General features: G+C 42.3%; 1 protein-coding gene across 1 annotated transcript in view; it reads left to right on the top strand.

The window, feature by feature from the left end:
- Window positions 1-11,907, top strand: part of LOC132895420 (inactive tyrosine-protein kinase PRAG1) — a 36,805-nt gene extending 24,898 nt beyond the window's left edge. The window contains exons 4-7 of the mRNA XM_060936012.1: window positions 91-310; window positions 5,314-5,441; window positions 6,124-6,572; window positions 9,620-11,907. Of these exons, the coding sequence (XP_060791995.1) occupies window positions 91-310; window positions 5,314-5,441; window positions 6,124-6,572; window positions 9,620-10,681 (1,859 nt within the window). The 3' untranslated portion in view covers window positions 10,682-11,907. The remainder of the gene's footprint in view (window positions 1-90; window positions 311-5,313; window positions 5,442-6,123; window positions 6,573-9,619) is intronic.
- The last annotated feature ends 4,761 nt before the right edge of the window (window positions 11,908-16,668 follow it).

Below are 16,668 nucleotides of genomic sequence, written 5' to 3'. Positions count from 1 at the left end.
GTGTAGTGTCAATAAGACAGTCAGTCCAGAAACGTAGTGCGATTTGTACCACAGCACTGATTTTTAGCTTTTAATAACTTTTATTCACAGTGCTGAGCAGCTTGTGGAGCTCAGAGCCTCGAGCCGAGGAGGAGAAAAGGGAGGAGGAGGAGAAGAATAAAACAGAAAGAGAATGGAAGGACAAGTGTGACTCTACGCCTGGCACCAACGAGAGAGACAACAGTCCCAGTGAGAAACAAGTAGAGATGAAAACTGACAGCAGCAGCAGTGAGCCCAGACCTCCACTGCCTCCACCCAAAAAACACCACCGGTAAGAAACACCTTTCAGAGTAGTTATTTTACGTCGTATGGTTCTCTGAGTCAGCTGTGATGTTTTCTCTGTGAGAAGCTTGCTCTTTTTTTTGTTTTGCACTAGAATTTTGATGCGAACAAGTAACAGACTCTTCTAGCCTCCAGTGTAGCATGATGCAATGGCTCAGGGTCTCAAACAGACTTGCTAATGTGGTTTCTGGCTGTGTTTGACTTCCTGTTATTCATAAACATGCACAAGAGGAAAAACAGTCTACAGCGTTAGATTAATGTGGCGTAATAAATTCTGAGCATCCTTTATTTTGGAATTTGGGGTTAGACTTGAAGCACTGACCTCATGTGAAATGTTCGAACACAAAATACAAGTAAGAGCTGTGTGACTAGATAAGAGAACAATGGTTAAGACGTTGCGCTCTCATTACACGCTCGTGTGTACTTGTGTGCGTTACCCTTGTACCACAGCACTGTTGGATTCTGATGGGTCAGAAGGTGTTAAGTTTCTGTAACGGCAGCTCTGATAGCAGTGCAGCTGCAAATCCCAGGTTGGTATTAGTATATGATGCTTATTTAACATGTTTGGAAGGAGTCTCCAGAGTCTGTGCTTTGTAACGGTCAGAGAAAAAGCTGTAACTTTTTTAACGCTTATTAAACTGTAATGTACCGTAGTAGCAGAAACCTCAGCAGTGTGTAGAGAATGGAAAAAGGGCATGAATGCGCTGCTCAGTCCTGCATCACTCCGGCTCTTTCTTTTCAACTGATCAGATGATCCTGACTCTGTGTGTGTGTGTGTGTGTGTGTGTGTGTTTAGGCAAATAATGAGACAGACATCACACACACACACACACACACACACACACACACACACACAGACAGAGTCTGGTTTGTTTGAACAAATCCGTGCCCCCCCCCCCCCCCCCCCACACACACACACACACACACACACACACACTCTCACTCATTCACATACACTGAATGAGTCTGTATTAGTCCTGAATGTGGTCCTTATTACAGGTTTAATACGTAATTGTATTTTTATTCTGTTTATGTAGCAACACAGTGACACCCCCTCACGCGGGAGTTGGCAGCTAATACGACAGCACATGCAGTGACATGCTTCGCTACATGCCTGGCTGCTTTCTCTGTTTTGTGCTCATCGTTTGTCTGACAGTTAAAGCACCTCACGATTTCACAACAAACAGCAGAAGCTGATGAGCCTGAGTTGGTGGTGTTATCCTACCCTGCGCTCCCACCACCAACCATTCATCCTCTCACATTGCCTGAACACTTGCTTGTGTTTCCTGACTCAGGTTTACTGCTGGCTGCCATGGTTTCCTGGTAGCACCTAACTAGTGCAGTGGTCTCTATATGGTTTGCTTTATCGTGTGATGTAATATTTCCACTCGGTAATCTCCATACAAAGCAATATTCATCTCATCTCATTATCTCTAGCCGCTTTATCCTTCTACAGGGTCGCAGGCAAGCTGGAGCCTATCCCAGCTGACTACGGGTGAAAGGCGGGGTACACCCTGGACAAGTCGCCAGGTCATCACAGGGCTGACACATAGACACAGACAACCATTCACACTCACATTCACACCTACGGTCAATTTAGAGTCACCAGTTAACCTAACCTGCATGTCTTTGGACTGTGGGGGAAACCGGAGCACCCGGGGGAAACCCACACGGACACGGGGAGAACATGCAAACTCCGCACAGAAAGGCCCTCACCGGCCACGGGGCTCGAACCCGGACCTTCTTGCTGTGAGGCGACAGCGCTAACCACTACACCACCATGCCACCCACAAAGCAATATTCTCACACTAATTCCAAAAACCGTAATTCTCGGACAACCCGATGATACTGATTAATTGGCTGTGAACACGTACAGGTCGACAGAGAACAAGGCACCATGTGCGGGTTGGCTGAGAGCAGGATGGCGCACTGAGCTTTTAAACCCTCTTTCTACGTTAAAGAAATGAGACAAGGCAGATTTTTGCCTTTGGTTCATTTATTTTATTGATTGATTGGCGGGTTGTTATCCCATATGCCCCAGGTCTCATCTCATCCTAGGACTCTATCTCACCTTAGCTTTGTGACAGTATAGTATGATTGTGTAAGAGGCCATAAGGAACAGAGCTGCAGCATGTGTTTGTTTGTTAGCGTGATTCCTCATGCATGTACAACCCCGATTCCAAAAAAGTTGGGACAAAGTACAAATTGTAAATAAAAATGGAATGCAATGATGATGAAGTTTCAAAATTCCATATTTTATTCAAAATAGAACATAGATGACATATCAAATGTTTAAACTGAGAAAATGTATCATTTAAAGAGAAAAATTAGGTGATTTTAAATTTCATGACAACAACACATCTCAAAGTTGGGACAAGCCCATGTTTACCACTGTGAGACATCCCCTTTTCTCTTTACAACAGTCTGTAAACGTCTGGGGACTGAGGAGACAAGTTGTTCAAGTTTAGGGACAGGAATGTTAACCCATTCTTGTCTAATGTAGGATTCTAGTTGCTCAACTGTCTTAGGTCTTTTTTTTGTCGTATCTTCCGTTTTATGATGCGCCAAATGTTTTCTATGGGTGAAAGATCTGGACTGCAGGCTGGCCAGTTCAGTACCCGGACCCTTCTACGCAGCCATGATGCTGTAATTGATGCAGTATGTGGTTTGGCATTGTCATGTTGGAAAATGCAAGGTCTTCCCTGAAAGAGACGTCGTCTGGATGGGAGCATATGTTGCTCTAGAACCTGGATATACCTTTCAGCATTGATGGTGTCTTTCCAGATGTGTAAGCTGCCCATGCCACACGCACTAATGCAACCCCATACCATCAGAGATGCAGGCTTCTGAACTGAGCGCTGATAACAACTTGGGTCGTCCTTCTCCTCTTTAGTCCGAATGACACGGCGTCCCTGATTTCCATAAAGAACTTCAAATTCTGATTCGTCTGACCACAGAACAGTTTTCCACTTTGCCACAGTCCATTTTAAATGAGCCTTGGCCCAGAGAAGACGTCTGCGCTTCTGGATCATGTTTAGATACGGCTTCTTCTTTGAACTATAGAGTTTTAGCTGGCAACGGCGGATGGCACGGTGAATTGTGTTCACAGATAATGTTCTCTGGAAATATTCCTGAGCCCATTTTGTGATTTCCAATACAGAAGCATGCCTGTATGTGATGCAGTGCCGTCTAAGGGCCCGAAGATCACGGGCACCCAGTATGGTTTTCCGGCCTTGACCCTTACGCACAGAGATTCTTCCAGATTCTCTGAATCTTTTGATGATATTATGCACTGTAGATGATGATATGTTCAAACTCTTTGCAATTTTACACTGTCAAACTCCTTTCTGATATTGCTCCACTATTTGTCGGCGCAGAATTAGGGGGATTGGTGATCCTCTTCCCATCTTTACTTCTGAGAGCCGCTGCCACTCCAAGATGCTCTTTTTATACCCAGTCATGTTAATGACCTATTGCCAGTTGACCTAATGAGTTACAATTTGGTCCTCCAGCTGTTCCATTTTCGTACCTTTAACTTTTCCAGCCTCTTATTGCCCCTGTCCCAACTTTTTTGAGATGTGTTGCTGTAATGAAATTTCAAATGAGCCAATATTTGGCATGAAGTTTCAAAATGTCTCACTTTCGACATTTGATATGTTGTCTATGTTCTATTGTGAATACAATATCAGTTTTTGAGTTTTGTAAATTATTGCATTCCGTTTTTATTTACAATTTGTACTTTGTCCCAACTTTTTTGGAATCAGGGTTGTACGTGAAGACGCAGGTGAGCTGTGTTCACTGTCTCCAGGACTTTGTGTTACTCCCACTTGTCTTTGTGTGTGTGTTAAGAGTGTGTGAGTTTCTGTGTGGGCGTCACGGTGGTGTAGTGGTTAGCGCTGTCGCCTCACAGCAAGAAGGTCCGGGTTCGAGCCCCGTGGCCGGCGAGGGCCTTTCTGTGCGGAGTTTGCATGTTCTCCCCGTGTCCGTGTGGGTTTCCTCTGGGTGCTCCGGTTTCCCCCACAGTCCAAAGACATGCAGGTTAGGTTAACTGGTGACTCTAAATTGACCGTAGGTGTGAATGTGAGTGTGAATGGTTGTCTGTGTCTATGTGTCAGCCCTGTGATGACCTGGCGACTTGTCCAGGGTGTACCCCGCCTTTCGCCCGTAGTCAGCTGGGATAGGCTCCAGCTTGCCTGTGACCCTGTAGAACAGGATAAAGTGGCTAGAGATGATGAGATGAGATGAGTTTCTGTGTAGTGTGTGCTTTACAGGCTGTTCAGGATTTGGGGCTTAAATATGGAGACAAAAATACTGATAGACAAATAATGACAGACAGGGATTGGTAGAGAGGGGGCGATTTGTGAAGGGAGGAGACAGACCCACACTGACGAAGAGAAAGCTAGAAAGCAAGAAGGACACCTTAACTCTTTACCCCTTAAAGCAGTTGCTACAGCTGCCCTTGTATATGTATATACTGTTCACCCTTAGAACATATTTACAAGAAAAAAAGTCTAAAGACAAGGTTTCAGACAAGGCGTCATATGTCGTCATTATGGGATATACACGGGGTCGTCATATGTCGTCATTAAGGAGTAAAGGGTTAAGGTAGGGTTCAGTTAACGGTCATGGGCTGTTTTTCATCTAAATTAGCATAATTTCATCACAACAGTCAAGAATGAGTGTGTTTAAAAGCATCAGGTTACAGTTGGTTGTTTTGATGGTATTTTGGCATCAGTGAATCATCATGTTCCACCAAATGACCAACACCCAGCAGCGCCGTGAGCAATACATTAAACGCTGACTGCTGTGAGGATGAGGATAAAACGGGTAGTGAAGTGTTATCGTAATGAAACAATATCTTCAAAATATAAACTGCTGGCTATAAAAATATTATCCATGCTCATGTCCCTTGTATGTCCTGCTTAGTTATTTTTCACGTGTGCTTATGTGGTAAGCTGTGTATTTAACGTGTGTGTATGTGTGCGCACGCAGCTCCTGTGTTAAGCTCAGTGTGAGCAGTATGGAATTGGATCAGCGGGGATCAGTGGAGTCGCTCCCTCACTCTTTGAAGGAAACGAGTACAGCCTCATCAGATAGCCTGCCGGCTCTGTCCGATTCTGGTGAGTGCACGACATCTCCATAACTGATTGCCCAGAGTCCGTTAGTGGACTAGCTCTCTACACTCTAGCAGACAAGAGCGGGATTGGCGAATGAAATTGGGAGAGATTGAGAGAATAATAAGAGGAAATAATGGTTTGTCACGTACCACAGCTATTTATCCCCATGAAACTACTCATTACACACACGCGCACACACACATGCAATCCTCTGTCTTTCACTCTTTTTTTGTGTGTTTGGTTTTTTTTCCCTTTTTCCTCCTATTTCTATGCAATTCTTGTTACCTGTCTTTTTCTCCTTCTTTCTTCTGTCTTTCTTTCCAGTTTCTCTCTCTCTCTCTCGCTCAGGTGTGTAATTCTGTCTCAGGCAATCATCAGTGCTGTCTCACTACGTGTACACAGACCACACACGCACACCCTGATAACACAGTTCTCATTCCACCTCTCATTGTGTTAAAGGCGTTACCTAGTTAAACAGTAACGCGCGCACACAGGAGGCAGTCTGTCTTTCCAGTGCTCATATAATCTGTCATGTCTGTCTGTTTTTGGCATGACTAACAGAATGGTTTTCTGTCTGGAAGTCACATGACCAATATAATAAACAGCTGACCTTTTAACCGTCTGAACTCGGTGTAAAATTTTATCATTGCAATCAATAAATGTTTATCTCCGTCTGTCTCTATAGTTGTTCAGGAGTCAACTCAGCGCTCCTGTCCTGCTCTGTTCCCAAGTCAGAGTACCTGTCCCCCGCCGTTGCCGGAGAAAAAGCTCCTGAGCCGCACCACCTCCTCTGACACAGAGACGAAGGTCAAAGGTCATGCTGTCACTTCCTGTTCGTCTCCTCAGCTCTCGTATTCATCCTCAGCATCTCTGCAAACACTCCTGAGCAGCGGGGCAAGTCGGGAGAGCGTGTACGCACGGCTGGGTGGACTGTACGGCGAGTGTGTGCGGCGGTTGGCAGTGAAGTGTGAGGAGCGTTTTACACACACACAGAAACGCACACATCGCTTCTTCAACGAGCACGAGTGGAGTCTGTTCAAACTGAGCTGCAGCCGTGCCGTGTGTGTGACCAGGGACGCCGCGTACTACCCCGCCTCCTGCTCCTCTGACACACACACATCCTACGCTGTCAAGGTGTGTGTGTGTGTGTGTGGTTTTGATGTACTTCTACTAGAGGTATGACGATGTATGGACACACAAAATTTGACAAGGTGCATCATGGGAATGTGAGATTCACAAGGTGGGAATCAGCATTCTATGCATCTAGGGTAATTGCAGATTTGAACACCAAATGTCTCATCAGTGCAACACACTTGGTTAAAATATATAGCGAGCTCACTGGGCCTGATGGCTCTGGATTGCAACAACCTACACACATAGGTTATAATGTTACACAACCATGTTATGTGTTAAAAGAAGCTCTTCGGTAGCTGGCAAACGACACCAGCGCTGCAGTCTACAGTGCCTAAGAAAGAAGCTGTAGAAGTTAGGCATTTTAGTCAATTTTGAAGCCCTCTTTCTGGTTAAAATGACACTTCAGACACTGCTAAAAAGCTCATTATGTTTCAATTGATCATTTTCCAAAGTCAGACTTTGTTTTTCAATCAAATCTTGGGAGGAATTTAAGGTTTTATTTATTTAAGACATGGTGAACCTGTAGTACAACTTTTGTTTATAATATTAAAGTTCTATTCGTATAAATGTTTTTGATTTATTTAGTTTTATACAGACCTGAAATAAAAAAGGAGCCTTTTCCACCCCAAAATTTTCAACATCCTGGGCAATTTTCACCTAGTCTGGCTAACGCAACTTCAAAGCTCTGCGATCATTGGTCTGGCATAGATATTAAGCCCAACCGTTTCCCAAAGAGCGTGTTTGACCCGCCTCCCTGAAATGCCTCAGTCTGCTCCTGGTCGAAGCCAGAAAAGGCTGTGATGAAGCTTAAACCAATCACGTCACTCTTTTCTCTGACATACCATATGTGACGCGACGGAAACTGCTTGAGTAACAGGAAGAAGAAGGAGGAGCTGAAGAGGAAGATAATAACACGAGCAGAAATGGAGAGAAACTTCCCGTTGAATGCTTTCGATACAGCATCTACCGCTGTGTCAAAGGCTTGCCGCTACTCGATGTTCGTAATGTTTCTAGTGAATGAAGCGCTTCCGGCATAGATTCTGTAAACAATCTATGGCTTCCGGTCGCAGTTCTACTATGTCACTGCCTTGAACACGCCTCTACCCAGGGCCGTTGGAGATGCTCAAAGTTGATTGGCTCCCGATTTTTCGGGAGCTTGGAAGAGCTGGAGATAGCTTGCCTTGCTAGACTAAGTTCGCAACAGCCCCCCGTGTTGCGTCACACTTAGGATGGGCGGGCCCAGGCTAATTTTCACCCACCAAATGGGCCTTCCCTGTCAACCAGGGAGGGCAATGGTCATCACATGCTTCTACCAAGGCACGTGAAGCCAGCCAACCACATCTTTTCAAACAGCATAACACATTTGGAGGAAAGCTCTCTCTGCCCAATTCCGTATGCAGTGAGCTCACGGACACTAACCCGTGAATTGCTAGTATCACTGTAATTGACGAGAGACTGAGTATGCCACCTGAAAGCACAGGCTAAATTTGCTCTCTTGGGTTGCCGGACATAGATGGCTGTGGCGTCATCGCAATTTGATGCATCATTATACCCCTAATTACTTTGTAGTGTTTATGAACTGCATTGTTGAATAGAATGTGTTGAAAATAGTAATGGGCTGTAGAGACTGTGTTTTCAACAAAAATAACTTTGTTTCAGTTTGTTATATTTGGTGGATCTAGAGGAACTGGAGTGGAGGAACAAAGATAAATATTTACTGAGAATATTACTGGTGGTCTGTAAGAAATCAATAATGAAGAAATGGCTGAAGAGGGAGGCACCTAGTGTAGATGAATGGATTGATATTGTGTACAGCATCTTTGTAATGGAAAGAATTACTTTCAATCTAAGAACACAAAAAGAGGTATTTATTGAAAATTGGCAAATTGGATTACATAAGTTTCTACCATAAGACCAGACTTCAGGTAATCTCAGATTGGACTATCAGAATACTTTCATGTTTTTTCATTTCTCTGTACCTTTTTTTTTCTTTCCACCTTCATGACTGGAGGTGTTTTCCAATCCCCTTTTGTACGCTTTTACTTTTCCCTTGATATTTTCTGTATTTGTCTATAGGTCTTCATGTTGGTTGATTGTTTGTTCATTTACATACAAAATCAAAAACCTACGGAACCCGAGAGAGGCCCTTCGTATAATCCTTTTTTTTATTCGCCTTGTTATCCCGAGATAACGACATAATTAATTCAGGATCTCGAGAAAACAACACAACTAATTTGAGATCTTGAGAAAACAAAACAATTATTCCGTGATCTCGAGAAAACAAAATTATTTCATGATCTCGAGTAAACAGCTGAGAAATGGTTCATTCAGGTGCGCCAAGAGACTTGTGATATGCTGACTTTGGGGCTATTTCTCATTCTGTATAGATGCAACTTTGGTCATTAGAATGTCTGGAATAATCGATCACCTAATAAGGCAATGTTTTGATCAGGGGTTGACACAGGGAGAGATTGCATTAAGTCTTTTAATAAGGGATAATTTCAAAATTAGTCCGCGGCACCTCCGCAGAAGACTGGCCCGGCTTCGTCTCTACCGACGGAGATACAGTGATCCAGCTGAGATCATGAAATAATTTTGTTTTCTCGAGATCTCGAAATAACGGTTTTGTTTTCTCGAGATCTTGAATTAGTTGTGTTGTTTTCTCGAGATCCTGAATTAATTATGTCGTTATCTCGGGATAACGGTTTTGTTTTCTCGAGATCTCGAATTAGTTGTGTTGTTTTCTCAAGATCCTGAATTAATTATGTCGTTATCTCGGGATAACAAGGTGAATAAAAAAAGATTATATGAAGGGCCTCTCGCGGCTTCCGTAAAAACCAATAAAAAGTAAATGACAAAAAAAAGAAAATAGTAATAGGCAGTGAAGGATGGGAAGAACAGAGAGGAAAACTAAGTGGAGGAAAAGACCGAATGCGACAATAGCAACAGTACAGAGAAGAATTAAAAGGGGGGAAAAAATGACATTTTCTGTTGAGAGATTTACCTCTGTAACCATTTTACCTGTCTTTCTTGTGTCCCATATGCAGATCTGTAAAGGCCAAAACCAGGAGGTGATGCGGTCTCACCTGTTTGGTCTGTCTGTGCAGCAGTCGATCCCACCCCACTTTAACCTGCAGCAGGACTGCGGTCATTTCATTGCCTGTGTCCCTCTGAGCATGCTCCCTGGCCATGAAGAGACTCTAGCCCTGCCTTCTTCCCCACCAGGTCCCACCCCCTCGGATCAACAGGAGCGTGTGGTGGTGATCACACGCGACGTGCCGAGTCAGAGCGTGGCAGACTTTGTGAGTGAGTATCAGTCATTCCATCGTTCTCATCCTGAGGTATATGAGCGGCGCGTGTGTTTCCTCCTGTTGCAGCTCTGTAATGCTCTCGAGCACCTTAAAGTGCACGGTGTCACTCATCGCGACCTCTGCCTTGAAAACGTGCTCCTGGTGCCCCAGAGACGACCTCCGACCTCTGACCCCACCCCTCATGAGCCTTTACCTCGCCTCATAATTAGCAACTTCTCCAAAGCAAAGCGGCGCTGTGAGGCAGATGAGAAGCAGCGAGCCGAGCTGACCCGCATGGCGCCTGAGGTCGTCTCTGCCTCTCAATATCGCAAGGTTGATGAGTTCCAGACGGGGATCCTGATCTACGAGATGCTGCACCTGCCCAATCCTTTCGAGGCCGTCCCATCACTCCGAAACCGTCATTACCGCATCGACGAGCTTCCATCCATCCCCTCAGTTTCCATCTACTCATCTGGATTGGAGCGTCTTGCCCGTCTCCTGCTGCGTCCTGACCCGGGTGAGAGGATCCATATTGTAGAGGCTAAGCGTGGCCTGCAGAGTCTGCTGTGGGGGCCACGCCGAGAGCTCCTCGATCGGGTCGCTGCTGACAACAGGAAGGACAAGGACCTCGACACACTGTTGAACTGGTTGGATGTGAAGCGTGCACTGCTCATGATGAAGTTTGCCGAGCGGTCGCTGGAACCCGAGAAGAGCACAGAGCTTGAGGACTGGCTCTGCTGTCAGTATTTCTCCAACACCCACCCACCGTCCCTGCTGCACACTGCCCAGCTGATGCACATTATCAAACCCTCACGCTGATACATACCAGTGAGTGTGTACTACATTCACGTATTTTCTGCATTCCTTTCTCCAGTCCCACTGTTTTGAAACAGCTCTCATTGTCATGAAACAGCAAGGCATACGCACATCTGCTTTGAACACGTTTTTTGCAGATGGTGCACTTCGGTTCATAGGTTTTGACTTTCCCACTGGGTGCTAAATGCATCATTCTCACTGCCACAAAGAGACTGCTGTCCTCCTGAGTGTTTCTCCGTGTCAGTTTCACATATGCCGAGTCAGCAGAAATTCCACAGTAAAGGCAGAGAGGGACTAATAGCTGTGTGCTGATATTAAATCTCTGTATTGCCATTGTAATGACATTTCATGTGCATTTCTATACATATCAGCACTGACATTACCTCATGTTGTGTAGTGTTTCTGTAAGAATTTCATTAATCGCCAAGTCTCTGCTGTCAGATACAGTGATGCACACTCTCCCCTATCTAGGGCTCTAATATAGAGATTGCAATTACGTGTACCATTTTATTCTTAACATTTTAACACAGATCCTGAACTCTTTATTTTCTGATGACCCCATCCATCCATCCATTACTTGTAGCCGCTTTATCCTGTTCTACAGGGTCGCAGGCAAGCTGGAGCCTATCCCAGCTGACTACGGGTGAGAGGCGGGATACACCCTGGACAAGTCGCCAGGGCTGATGACCCTTAAAATGCATATATTAATAGGCAAAGTGCACTGATTGGTTGGTGCTCAGTGTTCACCGACCAGAGTTGAGATTTGCTGTAGAGTCACACAGAGTGAAAAGCCTTGATTCCTCAAATATGATGTTCATGTTATTTCTCATTATTTCAAAATAACATTTCAGGGTGAACAATAATTATAGGCTGCTGTAGTCTACAGGTGGTCTTTTATACACTGTGCTGTGTGTTCTGACTGTGGGGGGGGGGAAAGAAAAAATGTATAAAACTTGATTTTCTCCACAAAGAGTCAATGTAAGACTGATATTTTACCCGTATAAACATGTACAGAAACTGTGCAAAGCAGAGCTTAATGCGGCTTCATCTGATCACTGAAATGCCTGTTTGTCTGATGAGCCAGTGTGTGCGCTGTTTGTTTCTACAGACGGAATTCAATGCAAAAATCAGTGTAGTGGTGCTGTGAATTAAAAGTGATGTGCTGCATATTATCACCTGTAATTAACCTGCTGGAAATTAATCAATAAACTGTAAATATCTTTACAGAATTAATGGTTCTTTTTATATTTAATTTCATATTTCACAGTAGAATTTGGTGTGTTTCAGTCTCAGGAATATATGTGTTATTTACCAGCTGGGAGGTCCGTGTCATGAAATACTCATGACCTCGTGACCGAGGTCTTGAAAGTAGGTATTTCACCATATGGACTGACCTTAAGCTGGTAAATAATATTTATTTTTTTCTTTACCAAATTCTAACAGAAAACGAGAGCGCCCGAAAGGGAAAACCGAGCCGTCATTTTGAATCCTCATTAACGGCTGTAATGTAAATGGCTTCCTCCTCGGTATACAAGTGCACTTCCATGGCAGGAAAAAAAAAAACTACATTTTGCCACCTATGTAGTCCCCTATTTATACAAAATGGAGTCATTCAGGATTCAGCCATGTTTTTGCTCGGCGTTAGCAAGTTAGAGGTTTTTAGCTTTCTCCTGAAATGTTCTCTTTTATTTATTCTTCCTCAGGGTAGTAAAACTCGCTTTTGCTGTGAAGACTGTCGTTATCGCTATCCATGATGTAAAATTAATGCTATTCTCCTGAGAAATGCTGGCAAAAATTTACAAGATTTTTGATTAGCTTTATAAATCTTATAAAAAAGATAAATGTTGACAAAAATTGCTATTGTGTTTTTTGTTGTTGTGAACGAGCGAGTCGCCAGAGGTCCGTAACTAGGGTCCGTATCGTAGGATCGCCAGCCAGTCAGAGCGCAAGATTTGATGGAAACCGGACCGCAAAAAAAAATAATTAAATAATATTGACTGGCTTTGAGTGGTATATCAGATGTATTCCATCCAGCTAGCATCTGATATAACACGAAAAAACAGTTATTGTTGTTGTTGTTATACATACATACACAGGCGATGGAACAATTATAGATTTTACAAAAAGTTAGGGGGGGGGTAACTTACCAATATTGAATGCTGAGTCTGATCAAATGTAATTCAATGTTCTGTCAATCCAATGTACATGTACAAAGTCAACGTTATAACAATAAAAATGGTGCAAGTCCAAAAAGCCTGAACAACAACCCAATTTATAAACAAGCTATGTACAGGTTGACAGTTCAAGTTCAGTTACTTTTGGTAGAGCGGCGCCTGCAATTATCGACTATCCATAATTAGACACCTTTTCAGACTTACCAATCAAAAAAACAAATTTTACAAAGGTGAGTTTCAGTTACAACAGTTATTATTGGTTAATCAAGTCAACCGGAAGACACCCTGCCCGCCCTTTGATCTTGTCTGATGACATAGCTTGTTACCTGAGATGGAATTTGTCTTTTTTGTTTTTTAAAGCATGATCAGCAATTTGAGGAAAACCCGGACGTAATCATCGCAGGTAAGCATGGTGTAAAGATCGTGGACATGTTTTTACTTATCAGGTTCACCAATATTTCATGATATCCTTGTTGAAACCTACTTTGTTTCTTACTCTTTCATTTGACAGTCGCCATTTTGTATCTAAACTCGTTTGAGAAATCATGTGAGGTGTCGATAATGGTGATCGCTTTCACTGGTGTCCACCATTATCAACACTCTGTAGAATAAAGTGACATGTACAACTGTTTTGTAATCGATCTTTGTGTAACATTTGAAGTAGATGAAATGCTTTTTTTTTTTTAAAAAAGTGTTGCCCGGCAAAAATAAGTACTGTCGCCCGGCAGTACTTATTTTATACCTATATGTTGATAATGGTAATCAGCTATCAGGTTATAGTCCTATGAAAATCCATGACCTTGAGTTTGACATTTCAGTCATTCAAGGTCAAAGATCATGGCAGCAACTGAAAGTCCATATGGGACTTCTTATATGTTGATAATGGTAAACATCTGGCTATCATGAAACATTTTTAAAGTTATAGCCCTTTGAAAACCTATGACCTTCAGTTTGACTTTTTCAAGGTCACTCAAAGATCATGGTGCCAAATGAAAGCCCATATGGCACTTCCTATAAGTTGATGATAAATATCTGTCTACCATCAACCGTTTAAGTTACAGCCCTCTGAAAATCCGTGACCTTAAGTTTGACCTTTCAAGGTCAAAGATCATGGTGCCAAATGTAAGGCCATATGGGAGTTCCTATATGCTCATAATATAGCATGTTGTCTTTCAGCAACTGTTTGAGTTATAATGGAAAATGTTTTGACCAAAAGGTTGACCTTTCCGGTGACCTTGACCCGATTACACCCAAGATTTAATCAGGTAATCTACAGACCATTGCCCACCTACCCTGAAAATTTGAAGTCAATCGGTACAACCGTCCAGATGCTAGATTGTTGACAGACAGATATATAATCAATCATACACACACACACACACAAAAATAAATAAATAAATATATATATATATATATATATATATATATATATATCACACACACACACACACACACGTGTGTGTGTGTGTGTGTGTGTATAATTTTTTTTTTTTTACACTTTTTTTAATAGAATGCTTATAGAGTATTTGGAATCCTATTGCAATAAATAGAATTAGACCAGAATTAAATTCCTAGTATATAAAAAAATTACATGCTTGAAATATTCAGATTTTTCTATTTCATTCAGATTTTTTTTTTTTGGTAGTTTGTTGTAAATATCTACCACATAAAATGTCTACTGATATTGTAATATTTTTAGATGTAAAAATATAAACTTTTGGTTCGAGGAATGATATATGCAACCTTTGACCTGGATTTTCATGTGGTTACAATGTCAATTGCCTGACATTTATTGCAAAACGACAAAACTAGAAATTAATACAAACAATGAAATGATTAACAAAGTGATCTACCAAAATACTTAAAGTGGAACAAAAAGATTTTCTGACACAGATTAAATGTTACCAGTTCATTTGTTTACAAAAATTTGAAGAATGAACTCCTCATTTACGTAAGCACCAACATAGATATATTTAAAAGATATTTTGTACTTAATATGTCTACGTAAAACAAATTTTAAATAAAAACTATGGTTTTGTTAACTTTATACCACATGCCTTTATTTATTAATTTTTTTTAATGTGTAATTTGTGAAACGGTGTCATGTGATCTGATACATTAAGTAATCGGGAATCAACTTTTTTTTTCTTCCAGTGGAAGTTTGAGTAATTATTCATGCATAATTTACGTATTGAAAGTCTCTTCTACTTTTGCAATGGTCAGAAGATCATTAAGGTGTTGATAATTGTAGCTGCCACTCTAGTAGTTAATTGTTACATTGCAGTTGTTCAAAACAAGGGCTTTGCTGAGTGAAGTCCATGAGTGAAGTCCTCTTGTAAAAGTCTCCATCACCTTTCCTCACCTCCAAGTAGAACTTCGACAATATTTCCGCTATTGCTCTCTTTTCCTGTTTTTTGATATCCGTTGGCATGTTCTTCTCTTGTAAATATGTGTAAAGACTATATAATGAAGTTTTGGTAGCCTTTCAGGGGTCAGCGCATCTTTTAGTTTCAGTTTATTTATTTAGTGCTTAAGCTTAGCACTGGATCTTCTCTCTTTCCCAGCCGACAAAGAAATGATTGTGCACATGCACAGCAGAAAAGTCTCGTCATTGGATCTTCGCATGAGCTCTGCTGTGTGACTTTGTGTTGTCTTGACAATATGCAATATAACAATGTTGCATGCTCATTCGCCATTGGGGAGACTGGCATATGGAGGATAAGCAAGATGATAATATTGCATGCCATCAATAAACCCACTAGAAGGGAATAGAATACATGTTTTTATTCCATGGAAAAAGTGGCTCGTTTGTATAATAATTCCAGATATTTCACTCTGTCACTAACAGTATTTTTCCACTGACTCGATGCGCATTGTCAAAATGGTGAACCAGTTCAAAATTTAAATTAACTTGCATATTTTTTTGTATGGATGTGTCTACATAATATAGAGTAATACACTGTTGCATGAAGATATGAAGTTTATATTCGAGTAGTGAAGGTATTTTCAACATGAGAAGATAAACTTAATATCTTCATGCTACTGTGTAATGTTCTTTATCCTCTATATATTTATTATTTTGACTGATACGTTCATGAGGAACAACTTCCGAAACCTGCAAACAGCTGCTGTCAGGATGCAGGCACTTACGTATGTATGTATGTTATGTATGTATGTATGTATGCATGCATGCATGCAAATCAAAGAACTAGAATCGCCACAAAGCAGGCAAGGGTTGGTTGATCGGCCAACAGGGCAATATAGAGAAGACGAGGCGTAGACTCAGATAGCAAGGGCCAGGAAAACTAGAGGCAGGCAGAAATAGAAAGGCTTGATATGACTGGGTGAACTCAGAACAATACTTCGCAATGATAGTGAGTGTGAGAGAGGCTTAAGTACCGTGGCTGATTAGACATGAATGAGACAGCTGTAATCAATAAGCTAGGAGGCGCTGTGATTCTTGGGTGTTGTAGTTCTGAGAAGCCATGTTTGTAGTTCGGTTAGAGCTGTAGCTCTCAACGCCCTTACCGACAGAACCCCCTCCCAAGGAGCTCCCTCTGGGAGCTATATTCTTCCTGGGGCACCCTCGACCCCTAGGTGCAGGCTTGTCAGGGTATTGTATGTGGAACTCCTGTTTTAGAAGAGGGTCCAGAATGTCCTTGGCTCCCCCCAAGTTTCGTTCCTCTAGTCCATGGCCCTCCCAGTCTACCAGATACTCTATTTGACCTGTGTCTGGAATCAAGTATTCAGTTTACCTGGTAGATGGGCTGTCCTAGGCTTAGAGGTGGGCGATCTTGGACAGGAGTGTTCTTGGCA

The sequence above is a fragment of the Neoarius graeffei genome, chromosome 12 (genome assembly GCF_027579695.1).
Source record: "Neoarius graeffei isolate fNeoGra1 chromosome 12, fNeoGra1.pri, whole genome shotgun sequence".
NCBI lineage: Eukaryota > Metazoa > Chordata > Actinopteri > Siluriformes > Ariidae > Neoarius > Neoarius graeffei.
Note: the sequence above shows the minus strand (reverse complement) of the source record. Positions and strands in the feature narration are given on the sequence as shown.